Source organism: Scleropages formosus, chromosome 1 (assembly GCF_900964775.1).
Source record: "Scleropages formosus chromosome 1, fSclFor1.1, whole genome shotgun sequence".
Lineage (NCBI taxonomy): Eukaryota > Metazoa > Chordata > Actinopteri > Osteoglossiformes > Osteoglossidae > Scleropages > Scleropages formosus.
In genome coordinates this window covers 41,983,897-41,998,109 of record NC_041806.1, presented here as the reverse complement: position 1 = coordinate 41,998,109, position 14,213 = coordinate 41,983,897, and the positions used below count along the sequence as shown (strand labels likewise).

The 14,213-nt window shown below is 45.2% G+C and overlaps 1 protein-coding gene across 2 annotated transcripts; it reads left to right on the top strand.

The window, feature by feature from the left end:
• The first annotated feature begins 119 nt into the window (after positions 1-119).
• On the top strand, positions 120-14,012 carry LOC108929224 (gamma-aminobutyric acid receptor subunit rho-2-like). 2 transcript variants are annotated; one of them, XM_018743591.2, is made up of 9 exons: positions 120-244; positions 2,735-2,838; positions 8,249-8,316; positions 10,892-11,115; positions 11,621-11,703; positions 11,793-11,933; positions 13,068-13,220; positions 13,318-13,526; positions 13,707-14,012. In XM_018743591.2, the coding sequence occupies exons 1-9, from the start codon at positions 120-122 to the stop codon at positions 14,010-14,012; spliced, it is 1,413 nt and encodes a 470-aa protein (XP_018599107.1). The 2 variants fall into 2 exon arrangements, with proteins under 2 accessions (XP_018599107.1, XP_018599108.1); XM_018743592.2 differs by lacking the exons at positions 120-244; positions 2,735-2,838 and adding an exon at positions 5,660-5,686.
• Positions 14,013-14,213: the final 201 nt, after the last annotated feature.

Below are 14,213 nucleotides of genomic sequence, written 5' to 3'. Positions count from 1 at the left end.
TCGCGACCCCCCGCTCTCCCGCACGTCATGTTAAGATGATCCGGCGCCCCCGACTCAGACCCAGGCAGGCGCATCTGCGGACTCCTGCTTACTTGAGTTTGTAAGCTTCGCGCACAGAAATGACATGTTTTACAAAGCTGGTGTTTCTGCTGTTTTTACTCGTCCTCGTCGGCGAGTGTCGGAAGCACAAACTAGGCAGGAGGAGGAGGTGGACCGGACCCGTGGAGGTGCACAAGCACGGCACGTGAGTACTTGCTCATCATCATCATCATCATCGTTCCTTCATCACACTTCCCTGTTGCTCCATCACTGCTGCATCACTCCTCTGTCACTCCCTTTCCACTCATTCATCTCTGACTCCATCATTCGTGTCACTCCTTCATCATCACTCATCTATATGATTCATGTACCATTCATCAGTCCTAGTTTTCACCCTGCTTCATCACTGCTGTAGGACTCGGGTATCACTTATCGATCCCTCCTGTATCACTGCTTTTCACTCCTCTAATTCCTCCCTTGTCACTTCTTCATCGCTCCTCTTTCCCTCCCTTTTTTCCACACATCACCATCATTCAGTCTCTCTGTGCTGTTTTTACTATGCATCCTACTTAAGAGTCTGAGAGAGATATTCCAGTTTGTGGCTTTAGTCTGTGTTTTGCAGCATGTATCATTATTGTACAGCATTTTCCTTGTTCTGCAACCTCAGATGACCTGCTTCATAAAGACTAAAAATATTACTCTTCTGCACTAGGGTAGTTGCATACATGTGATATATACTGTACATGCCTTTAAACTACTCAAATGAAATGAGCATCCGTGTAAAGTCAGCATGTGGTAAATGTGCTACATCAACGTCTTGTACTTGCGGGGGTTGTTTTTTCCAGCTTTTCATACAGAGGTTTGTGTATAAAAACTGAAAACAAATCGCTCGGGAGAAGTTAAAGCATCTCTCCATCGGGCGGAGATGGACGTCCTGTTTGAAACGATCCGCGTTTCCGTACGTCATCAGCTCCATCGCCGCTCATTGAACGGATGTAGGGAACCCCGCACCTTTAGGTTGCCTTCACTAATTTGAAAAGGATGTCAGATTAGAATTTAGCTTTACGTAAATGTTAAAAATTAGCTGCTAGTTACTATGGACATGGTGCATGACCCCGCAGGGAATGAAATGCACTCCAAAGAGACCCCAGGGAACCATTGGCTCCTGTGTCACTCTCGTTTATTTGAGGATCTCCGGTGAGCTGCTTGACCCTTAGCGGTCACAAAGTAAGGTGAATGCCCTTTGGTAGTTGGTATACGGTTCACGAAACCGGCACAAACAAATCCTCATTTCACCCTTCCATCGCTTTTTATTAGTGGTCCAGCAGTTGTCCAGATGAATGCCCTCCTGCATGCCCGTCCCAGCTGAGCTGAAATGTGGGCACTCGGTAGCCTGTAAAAAGGTGTGTGTATGGATGCGCAGATCAATATGTGAACCAGTCTCTAGATGGATGTGTTGACCAGTGTGTAGACTGGTGTGTTTCATCAGGTTGTCGGTTTTCTGGGCGATCAGATTTCCCTCCTTCAGATCAGCTGCACCTTCCAGACTCTCCTCTCTTCATTCTTCCAGAGAATGAAGTCTTGAGTCTTGAGTCTTGAAGTTTCTTGAAGTCTCTTGAAGTCCCTTCCTGTCTTCAGCTTGCTGAGGAAATTATTAAAACTGAGGGTGTAACAGATTTCAGAAGCATGTAATTCCCCCCCGGGGGTGCAGTAGTGCAGTGGTGCAGTGGGTTGGACCGGGTCCTGCTCTCCAGTGGGTCTGGGGTTCGAGTCCCGCTTGAGGTGCCTTGTGATAGACTGGCGTCCCGTCCTGGGTGTGTCCCCTCCCCCTCTAGCCTTCCGCCCTGTGTTTCCGGGTAGGCTCCGGTTTCCTGCAACCCTGTATGGGACAAGCGGCTCTGAAAATGTGTGTGTGTGTGTGTAATTCCCCCCTCCACACACACACACACACACACACACACACACACACACACAGGGAAGCCTCAGGAGTCCTTAGCCAACATGCAAGCTGTAGTCCGCTGTATAGTGGTCTCATGGAAATTTCACAGAGTCTGCACAGCTGAAATGTTATAGTGTTATATTTGGGTATGTTTCAGTTCATTTTGCATGTTTCATATCCTCTGCTAATGCAAACTGTAAAATACGCTTTATGTTCACTGTGTTTAATCGTGAATGTGGCTTGAAAGTTATGTTAAGATGGAACGCTGCAGTGTTCCAATCAAAGCTCCCAACAGACTTTCACTGTTTACCTGGAATTTTACTTTTCCTTTTCAAAAATGAAGGACTGAAGATATGTAAAGAAAATGCCAACAATGGAATAATTTATACAGGTTTTTTTTTTTTTTTGGAAAAAATTTTCAAATTAGTATATTACACCCAGACATCCATATCTGGAAGTTTGGGTTAAATAAAAAACTTAATGTGGAAACGACAAATCAAGCTCATAAAAAATATTTTTAGCAGTTTATTCTTTTAGGCAATGGCTGACCCTTTCTAGGTAGTGTAACGTGAGGTTACAGTTCCTGCAAAAACCATAATGGTGCCACGGATCAGACTTTGTTAACACTTGTTTGGTTTGCCTTTGAAATGAAGCAGGTCTCTGACTCCATAGAAATCCTTGAAATAATTCAGCTCTCTTCAGACATTTGTACCTTTTGCTGTGACTCACATTAAAGGGATGGCGTCTTCCTAACAGGCAGCTGTCAAAGTCCATAGATGGTACCAAGACACGGAAGCTAAAGACAGAACAACTTCTCAGGGTCGATGACCATGATTTTACCATGAGACCAGCATTTGCAGGTGAGCAAACTCAGTTTTTTTGTGTGCTGGGATTATTGCATTTCACATGTGTAAAAGGATTATTTTTTTTTTTTGCCATTACTTCATTATTTCAGTGTGATTTCCTACTTTATATTGTGCATTTCATTCTTCAGATAATTTGCATTAGGAATGCATTTCTGAGATTTGTTGCAGAATCTTTCCCAAGAGGTATAACATACCGAATAGTCATATGAACATTTCCTAGATCTCAGTTATTTTCTTATTTTTTACATAACATCCAGTGTCAGCCTATTAAAATGGTATCTTTACCTTCAGCCTAATAAAAACACATCAGCTGTCCTTTAGAGTGCATTTATTGACATTACCTCGTTCTCCTTGTGTTACTGGAGGACACTTCATGTGACACATGTGTAGGAAATGATTTGAAGACTGACAATTCTCTGTTATTAACAAAAATAATGACTGTTCAGAGAATTGTCATTTACCTTCCTCAGCCATCCTCAGATCACTTATCTGTCAAAAATAAATCAGAATTCGAAGCTGAAATACCGTGGGAATTGTATCTGAAGAGAAAGTTTATATTCTCTATACTTTTATTTAGTTTTCTTGAACTGCTGTTCCTATTTAAGTCCTTTACATGTTCCTCTAAGAAACATTATTCCAGCAACACGTATTGAAATCCCTTGAATTGTATCTCTCCATCACAAAAAGACAATAAACTTCCGTTTGTAATAAATCAGTGCAGGAACTACAGTTGTGAACTGGGTTTCCTCTTCTTAGAATCCTGTTAAGCATGGTGCACAGAATCCTTGAACAAATACACACACACATTTTCAAAACTGCTTGTCCCATACGGGATCGCGGGGAACTGAAGCCTACCCGGCAACACAGGGCATAAGGCCGAAGGGGGAGGGGACGCACCCAGGACGGGACGCACCCAGGACGGGACGCCAGTCCGTCGCAAGGCACCCCAAGCGGGACTCGAACCCCAGACCCACTGGAGAGCAGGACCTGGTCCAACCCACTATGCCACCGCGCCCCCCTCCTTGAACCAATAACTAAGTAAAATTGTACAACATTCTGAACTGAAACTCTGCACTGCACACACAGGGCTGGGGGATCTGAATTTGCTGGGGACGTCAACAGCTGACATTTCGTGTCCCTGAGCTTTTCTGCCGGCCCATTCCACATGGAGCGGAATGAAGGAAAGCCTGTTATTCACAGGCTATGGATGGTTGAGGACTCATCCTTGGGGGGACTGGTGCTTGGGGTCTGTCACTGGCTGTGTTTGTGGAGGGTGGGTGATGGGGGGCAATACTGCTGGTTTCAGTGCTCGGGGTGTTCTGTCCCCATGTCTTATGCTCTGTCCCACCTTGCCGTAAGAATGTGAGTGGAAGATCAAACCCATGTTAGTTCAGTCTTAGTCTTATGTGTCTGAAATGTAGTCCCTTTGCAACAGCTTTTCAATTACTTTATTAATAATATCTGTAGTTGTTGATTTTTGTCTTTTTTACCCAGAGGGATTTAAATGTGCAGCTGGAAACAACGAACGAGAAACCTTTGTTTTGCTTTGTTTTCCAGAAGCACCCCCATCACTGTAGGTTGGAACGTGTACAGCACATGTGTGGCCTTAATGGCAGCACTGTCAACTAACCACACGTTTAATCTGCCTCGAATCCCTGGGAAGGAAAGTGCCGCCGAGTCATTAATTATTTACTTATTTAAACGTTTTGAATGTAAAAATGTGTCACTTGGTGTAATGGTAGGTTTGCAGGATTTGAGAGGTTTGCAGGGTTTCGGCACCAGCTTGTCCTTGTCGTCTTATGATCGAAGCAGTTTCCCCCGTGTAATTCATGACACGATGGGTGTGTTTGGTGTATGATAATATCTGTATCTGGCACCGGATGCTGTAACACCCGAAACTTTAAGGAGCAACCTAATAAATACTCCTAAGAGATGTGAAATACACTTTACCTGAGTCAGGAATACTTCAGAACATCCATTCTACCCACGCCTGAAGATCTGTCCTCATGCAGCTTGCAATTAACAGAGATTCACATTTTTCAGTGCAGGGTATTTATTTGCATTCATAAGCCCTGAGCAGTCCTCGCAAGGGTGCTCGTGAAGCCATCTAAAGCGTGGGCTGCCTCGTGGCCGAAATCGCCCCGGGAGGCAGATTAAGCGGGCAGCCGCTCCCTACTACCGCGTGGATTACGGCATGCAGCAATCTCCTGACTCGTGTGCCCCCTCGGACAGCTGTCTAGGGGAGGACGTGACATCCTCGCCCACGCGGGGCTCCATCAGCGGTCCATCCGCCCTTTTTGGACTTGATCTTTTAAAACCGTACCAGTTTATAAAAGTCCGCCTGAACTAGCCCTTGTCCTGGTAATTCTAAAGCGTAGCGACGCGATGGAAGTCCTCACGACGTCAGCATGGCAGCTCTGTCGTGGGGGGCTAAAATGCAGAAGCGTCCTAGTCTAGTTGTGAAGTGTTTTTCCTTGGGCTTCAGCTGACATCGATGTTAACGGGAGAGGGAAGGCATAGCACACACACGTTTTCAGAACCGCTTGTCCCATACAGGGTCACAGGGAACCGGAGCCAATCCGGTAACACAGGGCGTAAGGCCGGAGGGGGAGGGGACACACCCAGGACGGGACGCCAGTCCATCGCAAGGCACCCCCAGCAGGACTCGAACCCCAGACCCACCCGAGAGCAGGACTGTGGTCCAACCCACTGCGCCACCGCACCCCTGAAGGCACAGCCATGGAAGGGAATTTCAGTGATGACTAAGACATATGAATAATAGCTCACTGGGCTGACTGTGGAGCTGCTTCACATCTACAGTACTGTCAGGAGATCCTGGAAGGTCAGTCACATTTAGGGAGGCCCACGGAGTACACCCACATTACTAACGCCTGACTTTGGACCCTGTGTTACACACTGTTTCTTCAGTGACATGGAAGATGTCTCAGAATCTAAATAGGTGTGTCAAGGAATGGGATTTTTTGTATGTGCCGCCTTGCATAATAATGACTCCTTTTCAACTGAAACATTTGTCAGAGCTTTTAATGATCCTCTGGAATTCTATTTTACACTTGATATCTTGTTGAAAAAATGGCTGGCTGTCTTTTACACTGTTTATACCTGAAATTTCAGGATCTATCTGGGTTTTGAATAAGGTGAGGCATGTGAGGGGGGTGCGGTGGTGCAGTGGTGCAGTGGATTTGGCCTGTGCCTGCTCTTTGGCGGGTAGGGGTTCGAGTCCTGCTTCGGGTGCCTTGTGATGGATTGGCGTCCCGTCCTGGGTATGTCCCCTCCCCCTCCAGCCTTACGCCCTGTGTTGCCGGGTTAGGCTCCAGCTTGCTGTGACCCCACTCGGGACAAGCGGCTTCAGACAATGTGTGCGTTGGATGTGGATCTATGGCCAGTTTTCACAGGTGGCTGCCTGGATTATTGTCTAAATACTGTAGTATAATAATCTCACATCTGAGAACATAAAACTGTGATCTTTAAGAAATGTAAAGACAAGGAAAACCTTGGAAGTTTAAACTGAGATTCTTACTCAGAACAGGCTCATAGGGAAAGGGCAGGTGAGTGGGCCTGCCTGATGGGTGCGATGCACCATGTGGAGGGGCTGGAGCTCTGGGTGCCTGGTCAGGGTCACGACCCATGGCATATGGTCCCTGCGACAGAGAGAGCAGACACAGCTGGAAGTTAATACTCACTCTTCCAGGTAGCAGGGGAACAGGACAGAAATCTCAGCCCTGATTACATAAGCATGATTTAAGCCTGGCTGCTTAGAAGACAATACTTGTGCAAGAAATGAGACTATAGCTTTTGAAAGAGTATGGCGGGGGACTTCATAGATGGCTTTGTTTTGCAGCTGCTGTATAATTAATCATATGCCATTTATAATTCATTAATCCTTACCCTCTTTTTTGCTGTGTAAGCATGGTGCAGAACCTGCATGTGCGCTGGCCTTTGCTGCAGATTGTTACTGGTGTTGATGCAGTTATTATCCTCTGCATTTTATTGTTGGATTTACAAACAACTTTATGATTTTACAGCATTTTTTTCCAAGTCACCTTCTGATATCAAAAACAAAGCCGTTCATAGTTCACACTTCTCTGTGAAGAGCTTCATGTCAGCTGTCAAAGCGTAAAAGTAGATGCTGGATTCTCTGCGATGATTTTTTGCTGAGAAAATTTACATGTACGTTTATTCATTTAGCAGACGCTTTTCTCCAAAGCGACGTACATCTCATAGAAAATACAATTTGTGCATTACATTAGGATAAAGAGACATAGTTGCAGATACGTGATTCTTAAGTACACCTAGTTTGTTACCGTCTACTTGATGCACTGATGTTCATCGCTCGAGTAGGTGCATAAAATGCAGGATAGATGAATCCTGATGACCTTCCTACAATTTTTTTATTATTACTATTTTTTTATAAGGTACATAAATATTTACATACAATACAGGAGTAGTGGCTGTGTAAAGGCTTATCTGAGCATGATCATAAAGTCACAATGCATGAACATTTACACCATACATGAGCTGAAGAGATCATGGGTGAACTGAGTCCGGAAGAGGTGAGTTTTCACACCCTTCTTGAATGTAGACGGAGTTTCAGCAGTTCTGAGTGAGAGGGGGAGGTCGCTTCTCCACAATGGAGCCAGAACTGAGAACCTCGGTGCGTTACCTTTTGTGCATGGGACCACCAAGCGAGGAGAAGTAGATGAGCAAAGGGGTCTGGTTGGGGTGTAGCAGTTGATCAAGACCTGTAAATAGCTGGGAGTAGTTCTGTTGATGCATTTGCAGACAATAACCAGGGTCTTAAATTTGATCCGTGCAGCTGTAGGAAGCCAATGCAGAGAAACGAGGGTTTTGTTTCAAATGAGAATTTGAAACACAATTCACAAACAAATGTTAATCTGAGAAATCATATGTTTTTGTAGGATAAATTATTCAAATAGAGGAAATTTTACAAGACTCTCTGAACGCAGCGCTGCACCACTGATATTCCTGGCAACAGAAGTTTAACATTCTCGCCAGTCTCGATGGCCCATTTAGCTGGGATACACTTCATTTGTCATTTAGCGTCACCAGTAACCTCTCTGGATTACACACTATATAGATACGTGATCGAAATGAGTAAAACTCTGACTGTGATGTTTTTCACAGCAATTTTTTTTTCCAGATATTGAAGGACATCACCGCATAATGTTTCTAGAGCAGAGTGTGGACCCGAGGAGATGAAGTCAGTGTGGGGTTCAACTCAACATGTGGTTCAACTCACTCTGCGGTTGTGTCAACTGAACACACTGTACTTGTTTAAGTGTGGAAAATGTGACACAGAGTGGGTGAGCAACACCTCGTGTGCTCTTAGCAGGGCTCTGATTTGAGCTGCTCTTCTGTGTCCCAGGTCCTGCTGTCCCTGTGGGTGTGGACGTACAGGTGGAAAGCTTGGACAGCATTTCTGAGGTGGACATGGTAAGAGCTCCACTTCGTAAAGCAATTCATATTCTAATCCATATTTCTTTTGTATCTTTAAGCTGGAGTCCAATGATCACATATGGAAACCACCAGTAAATTAAGTAGTAATAATAATAATAGATTACTAATTTCATCAGTGAAACATTATGGAACGACAATGAAACACACACACACACACACACACACACACACACACACACACACACACACACACACACACACACACACACACACACACAGAGTCTGAACCGCTTGTCTCGAGTGGGGTCGCGGTGAACAGGAGCCTAACCCGGCAACACAGGGTGCAAGGCTGGAGGGGGAGGGGACACACCCTGGACAGGACGCCAGTCCATCACAAAGCACCCCAAGGGGGGCTTGAACCCCAGACCCACCAGAGAGCAGAGAGCAGGCCCTGGCCAAACCCACCATGCCACCGCACCCCCTTCTTATACAAAACACACCTTTAAAAAAAGGCTTTTTGTGAATTTTGGCCCACATGTCTCATAATGTATAGACAGATAATTTCGATGATCTACACACATACACATACACACACATTTTCAGAACCACTTGTCCCATATGGGGTCGCGGGGAACCGGAGCCAACCCGGTAACACAGGGCGTAAGGCCGGAGGGGGAGAGGACACACCCAGGACGGGACGCCAGTCCGTCGCAAGGCACCCCAAGTGGGACTCGAACCCCAGACCCACCGGAGAGCAGGACTGTGGTCAAACCCACCGCGCCCCCATCGATGATCTATTGTGAAGAAATTTCTGGAATATTTACTAAATTGATGGCTGTGGCTATTTAAACTAAGGGTTTACTTTGCAGTTTCTTAGTAAATAAATCTTGAAACGTTAATGATGTCACACAAGCTTTTTTTGGGGTGAAGAGGGTGTATGATGTTGTTAATTTTAATGAAATTAACACTGCATTTTGTAACATTTCAACAGAGTTGAGATAAACATATTTCTGTGTCTACACAGGTATGTCTGACAATTTCTGTGGCAATGCATTTGCTACTGTATATTTCCAAATCAATCCTGCTTATTACTGTGTTAGTTTGTGAGTATGAGGACAGAGGGATCTTCATCTTTAGTGATGTCAAGTGTTGTTAGAGGAGAGGGGACTCACGTGGCTGGTGATGTCTAGGACAGCTCAAGGACAGAAATAAAATAGATTATATTGTTCTGATCTCTGTTGCTCTCAGGTCAAGATCCATTGTTCATCAAACATAAAAATACTTTGGGCAAATAACACCTTGGAACATATGTTCCACACCTCAGCTGGGAGAACAGGTTTGACCTTACACTCGTAGCGTAATCCTACAAATGGTGATACCCCCTTAATCCCAGCATGCAATCTCATATGGAGGATATATATTCTAAAATCCATTTTTAGAACATAAGTAAGAATTTAAAAATACCCCTCAAAACAGACTGTATATATTAATAAAACAATTCATTTGGAGAGAAAGTTACATGTGCCCAATATGGAAAAAAGAATCTAGGAATCTACGTCTGGTTTAGATCTTTACAAATAATTTTAACTGAGTTCTCTGTAATTTTCAATGTGTTCCCTTGCTCCCAATCTTACAAACACAACTGGGATCATAAATCCATTTCTAACTTCATTTTAAATTCAAATTCGCTTTAAGCCCTAAGGTGGCACTATGGAGCAGCAGCCTCACACCGCCTGGGCTTTTTGGCTATAGGTTCAAATTCAGCTCAAGTCAGTGTGCAGTTTGCATGTTCTCAGCACGTTTGCGTGGGTTTTCTCTGCATGCTTCAGTTTCCTCCCACAGTCCAGTGATGTATGTTTCAGATGGACTGATGACTCCAAATGCCCATTGTGTGTGTGTGGCTAACCCCGTGAAGGAGGTTCTGTGACGATTTTGGAAGTAGCTAAAATAAAAGACAATTTTATTTTTAAAACTGACCTAAATTAAAATGAAAAGAATTCAGATTAAAACTTTAAAATGACTGAATTATTGTGATTCCTCCTGTTCCGTTTGGGTGCATTTTACACCTATTGGATGGGAACAAAAACACAAGTCTGCTAGAGATACATACATTAGAAAATAGATGAGGGATGAAGGAACAGGTGAGTGGAGCTGTGAAGGAAATGCACTTAAATATACCCCACACACACACACACACACACACACTGAAACCACTTATCCCAAGTGGGGTCGCAGCGAACCAGAGCCTAACCCGGCAACACAGGGCGTAAGGCTGGAGGGGGAGGGGACATACCCAGGACAGGACGCCAATCCATCGCAAGGCACCCCAAGCAGGGCTCGAACCCCAGACCCACAGGAGAGCAGGACCCGGTCAAACCCGCTGCACCACCATGTCCCCCACTTAAATATAAATAAATTTAAAAATAATCACTGACGTTAACCATTTGTAACACTAAGTGCTAATGAGTATTGCGTTACACTTTTTATGGAGTTACCTTTAAGAGGTGCCCAGGTGCAGATTGAGCGTTCATTTGTTAAAGTGTGCAACAATACTGTATAAAACATCAAAAAAAACATTAACACCTTTTCTCCCCTCTACTCTGAAACACAGGACTTCACCATGACACTGTACCTGAGACACTACTGGAAAGATGAGCGCCTGTCCTTCCCCAGCTCCACTAATAAGAGCATGACGTTTGATGGACGCCTCGTGAAGAAGATCTGGGTTCCTGATGTCTTCTTCGTACACTCCAAGAGGTCTTTCATTCATGACACCACTACAGACAACATCATGCTCCGGGTGTTCCCTGACGGCCACGTGCTTTACAGTCTGAGGTAAGCATACCGTTTCTATGATGTTGTGTTACAGTTCTGGTGAATTACCTTGTTCTGATGAATGAAGTAGATGCATTGTCTTGCGTTTTTGAATGTGGTAATGAAGCAAGTAAAAATACACCATAACAGAATACATTTGATGAAGAGGTAAGGTAGACAGTTTAGAAAATACTGGTGTTTTTCAAACATTCACTTAAGCGAGTACCACTCAGAAGTTTGACTACATTTGTTGGAAACTACTTTTTTTTCCATAAGGTATTTGGTTAACACATTTCTACAGGAAATCAGCCACCATGTCTTCCCAGCTCCGCAGCAGTTCCCAGAGATGTAGGACACTTGTGGGTTGCTTTGCTTTCACTCTCTTGTTGTTCGTCCCATCCAAGTATTGCCCAGGTTGCCCAGGTGTACTTACACTTTTCCTATGATTGTCACTGCGAACCTCTGACCGGCACATGCAGTTTTTTTCCGCGGGAAAAAGCAGCATATATTGTGATTTCTCAACCAGGGTTACTGTAACCGCTGCCTGTAACATGGACTTTAGCCGCTTCCCCCTGGATTCTCAGACTTGCACCCTGGAGCTGGAAAGCTGTGAGTACTGACTGTCATTCGGACAGATAAATGTGCCAAGAGAGTATGATTTGCATGTCCTACTCATAACCAGTGTTGATGCTCTGCAGATGCCTACACCGACGAAGACCTCATGCTGTACTGGAAGAGCGGGGATGAGTCGCTGAGCACTGATGACAGAATATCCCTGTCCCAGTTCCTCATTCAGAAGTTTCACACTACCTCCAGACTTGCCTTCTACAGCAGCACAGGTGGATCCAGTAAAGAATGCTCACACCCATACACACAACATACTGTACATATACACTCTTCACATGGTTGTTATACACAGGCAGATTGAGTCACACTCTTTAAACAGGAATTCAAACTAAAATCTTTCAGCTCACAGTATTAACTTTCTTCACAGTCATGGACACTGAGAAAAAGGGTCATAATTACGCAGTGTCGTAATGAATTAATTGTATGAGATAGTATATACAATTTAACCTTGTTAAAAGGTCAAACAAACAACAGAAGAGGATGGACTGCACCATTGTCCATTTATAATAAAGAACAGCAAGGTGTACAATAATACAATGGGAAAGATGTTCAACCCCTCGTGCCAAAATCAAGGGAGCTGGACACAAACCAACCATGCCATCAGTACTCCATCCCTCCCAAAACCCCACATGCACCTCAACCCATCCCAAAACAGCTCCCTCCACTTAAAAATCAGCCCACATCATGGGCAAGCACCACCCTCCTCGCCAGGAGCCACAGCGAGCACTTCACTGGGGTTGTCAACTGGGCACCTTCCTTCGTTGATGGTTCATTGAATTGAGCCCACAACACCTCCAGAAGGCTCAACGGCGAGATCTGGCATCCCAGACCCACTCCCCTCCATGCCCGTGGTGCCATCCTGGCGACTCCACCCACCAAAGAACCTCCAGCCCCAGCCATAAGTTAACCACCAACAAACCGATCAACACACCACATCAGCATATGGAGGCGACAACAAGACTCACCATCTGATTTCACATAAACAAGTAACCCCCCGCTCAAGTCTGCTTCCCCCAAACATTCTGCTGCCTCCTTATCCACAACCACTGACTGGATCTTTCCGCTACCTCCGACGAGCTTTTAACCACTGCTCTTAACGACTGACCCCTAAAACCAAAATCCAACAGCAGCGACGTGGTTGATTTTGCAACAAACCCTCTTGCACCAATCTCCACCGGTCTGATAGCGCACTGCCAGCCTCGTTCCCTTACCTTACCAGCCAACTCGGTGTACTTCAGTTTCTTCCTCTCAAAGGCATCCTCCAATGTGTCTATGTATATAGTAGATGATGGACATCATTAGTACAACATTACTGTAGTTGTTCACTCGTGTCCTTCTCCCCTCAGGATGGTACAATCGTCTGTACATCAACTTCACCCTGCGGCGACACATCTTCTTCTTCCTGCTGCAAACCTACTTTCCGGCCACGCTGATGGTCATGTTGTCCTGGGTGTCCTTCTGGATTGACCGCCGAGCCGTACCTGCCAGAGTGTCCCTAGGTAAGTCACCTGGCCTGTTTTGCTCATTGTGTCTGGGACAACTTCAGACCTTTGCAGTATCAGTGTTGGACTTCCTGACTGATTAATTCTATTTTAGGCATTACCACGGTGCTCACCATGTCCACCATCATCACTGGGGTCAATGCCTCCATGCCCAGAGTCTCCTACATCAAAGCTGTGGACATCTACCTCTGGGTCAGCTTTGTGTTTGTCTTCCTGTCTGTACTTGAGTATGCTGCAGTCAACTACCTGACCACTGTAAAGGATGGAAAAGACCGGAAGCTCAGAGAGAAGGCAAGAGAACAGGTAAAGATAATCTTGCAAAAAGTTTTTTCCTTGTAGGGAAGTAAAAAAAAAGGTTTTTGTCACCTTGGACAAGTAATAATAATAATTATATTAACAGAAACAGGAAAAAAGAAAAACAGAACAGAACAATTTAACAGTTCAGCTGCTAAGGCCACAATGTTTGCGATCTGTTTCCTGCAGTCTTTGCCCTGCACCTGTGGCATGTCCCACACCCGCACCATGATGCTGGATGGGACATACAGTGAGGCGGACACCAACAGCCTAGCAGGATACACGCAGGCGCCCATGGTACCTGAGGAACCCGAGAAGCAAGAGCGCATGGTAGTGCACCTGTCTCTGGACAGCGAGTCCACCGGGACCAAGAAGAAGGGCCTCCGAGGCTTCAGCATCATCCACAGCACACACGCCATCGACACGTACTCTCGCATGATCTTCCCTGGGGCCTACATCATCTTCAACCTCATCTACTGGTCTGTTTACTGCTGAGCCCTGGACATCCTTAGTCACTGAGATGATTGAGAAACAAGGATAATGACGTGACATTTCAGCTGGCAGCGTGGATTTAGCGCGATCATGTGCAGTGAAGAACATGGTAGAACACTGTGGTCTGCAGTGTGAGGCCCTGCAATTTACGGGGCCTTCCAGTGGACTCGAAAGGGATTCACTGGACATCGTCATGGACGGGTG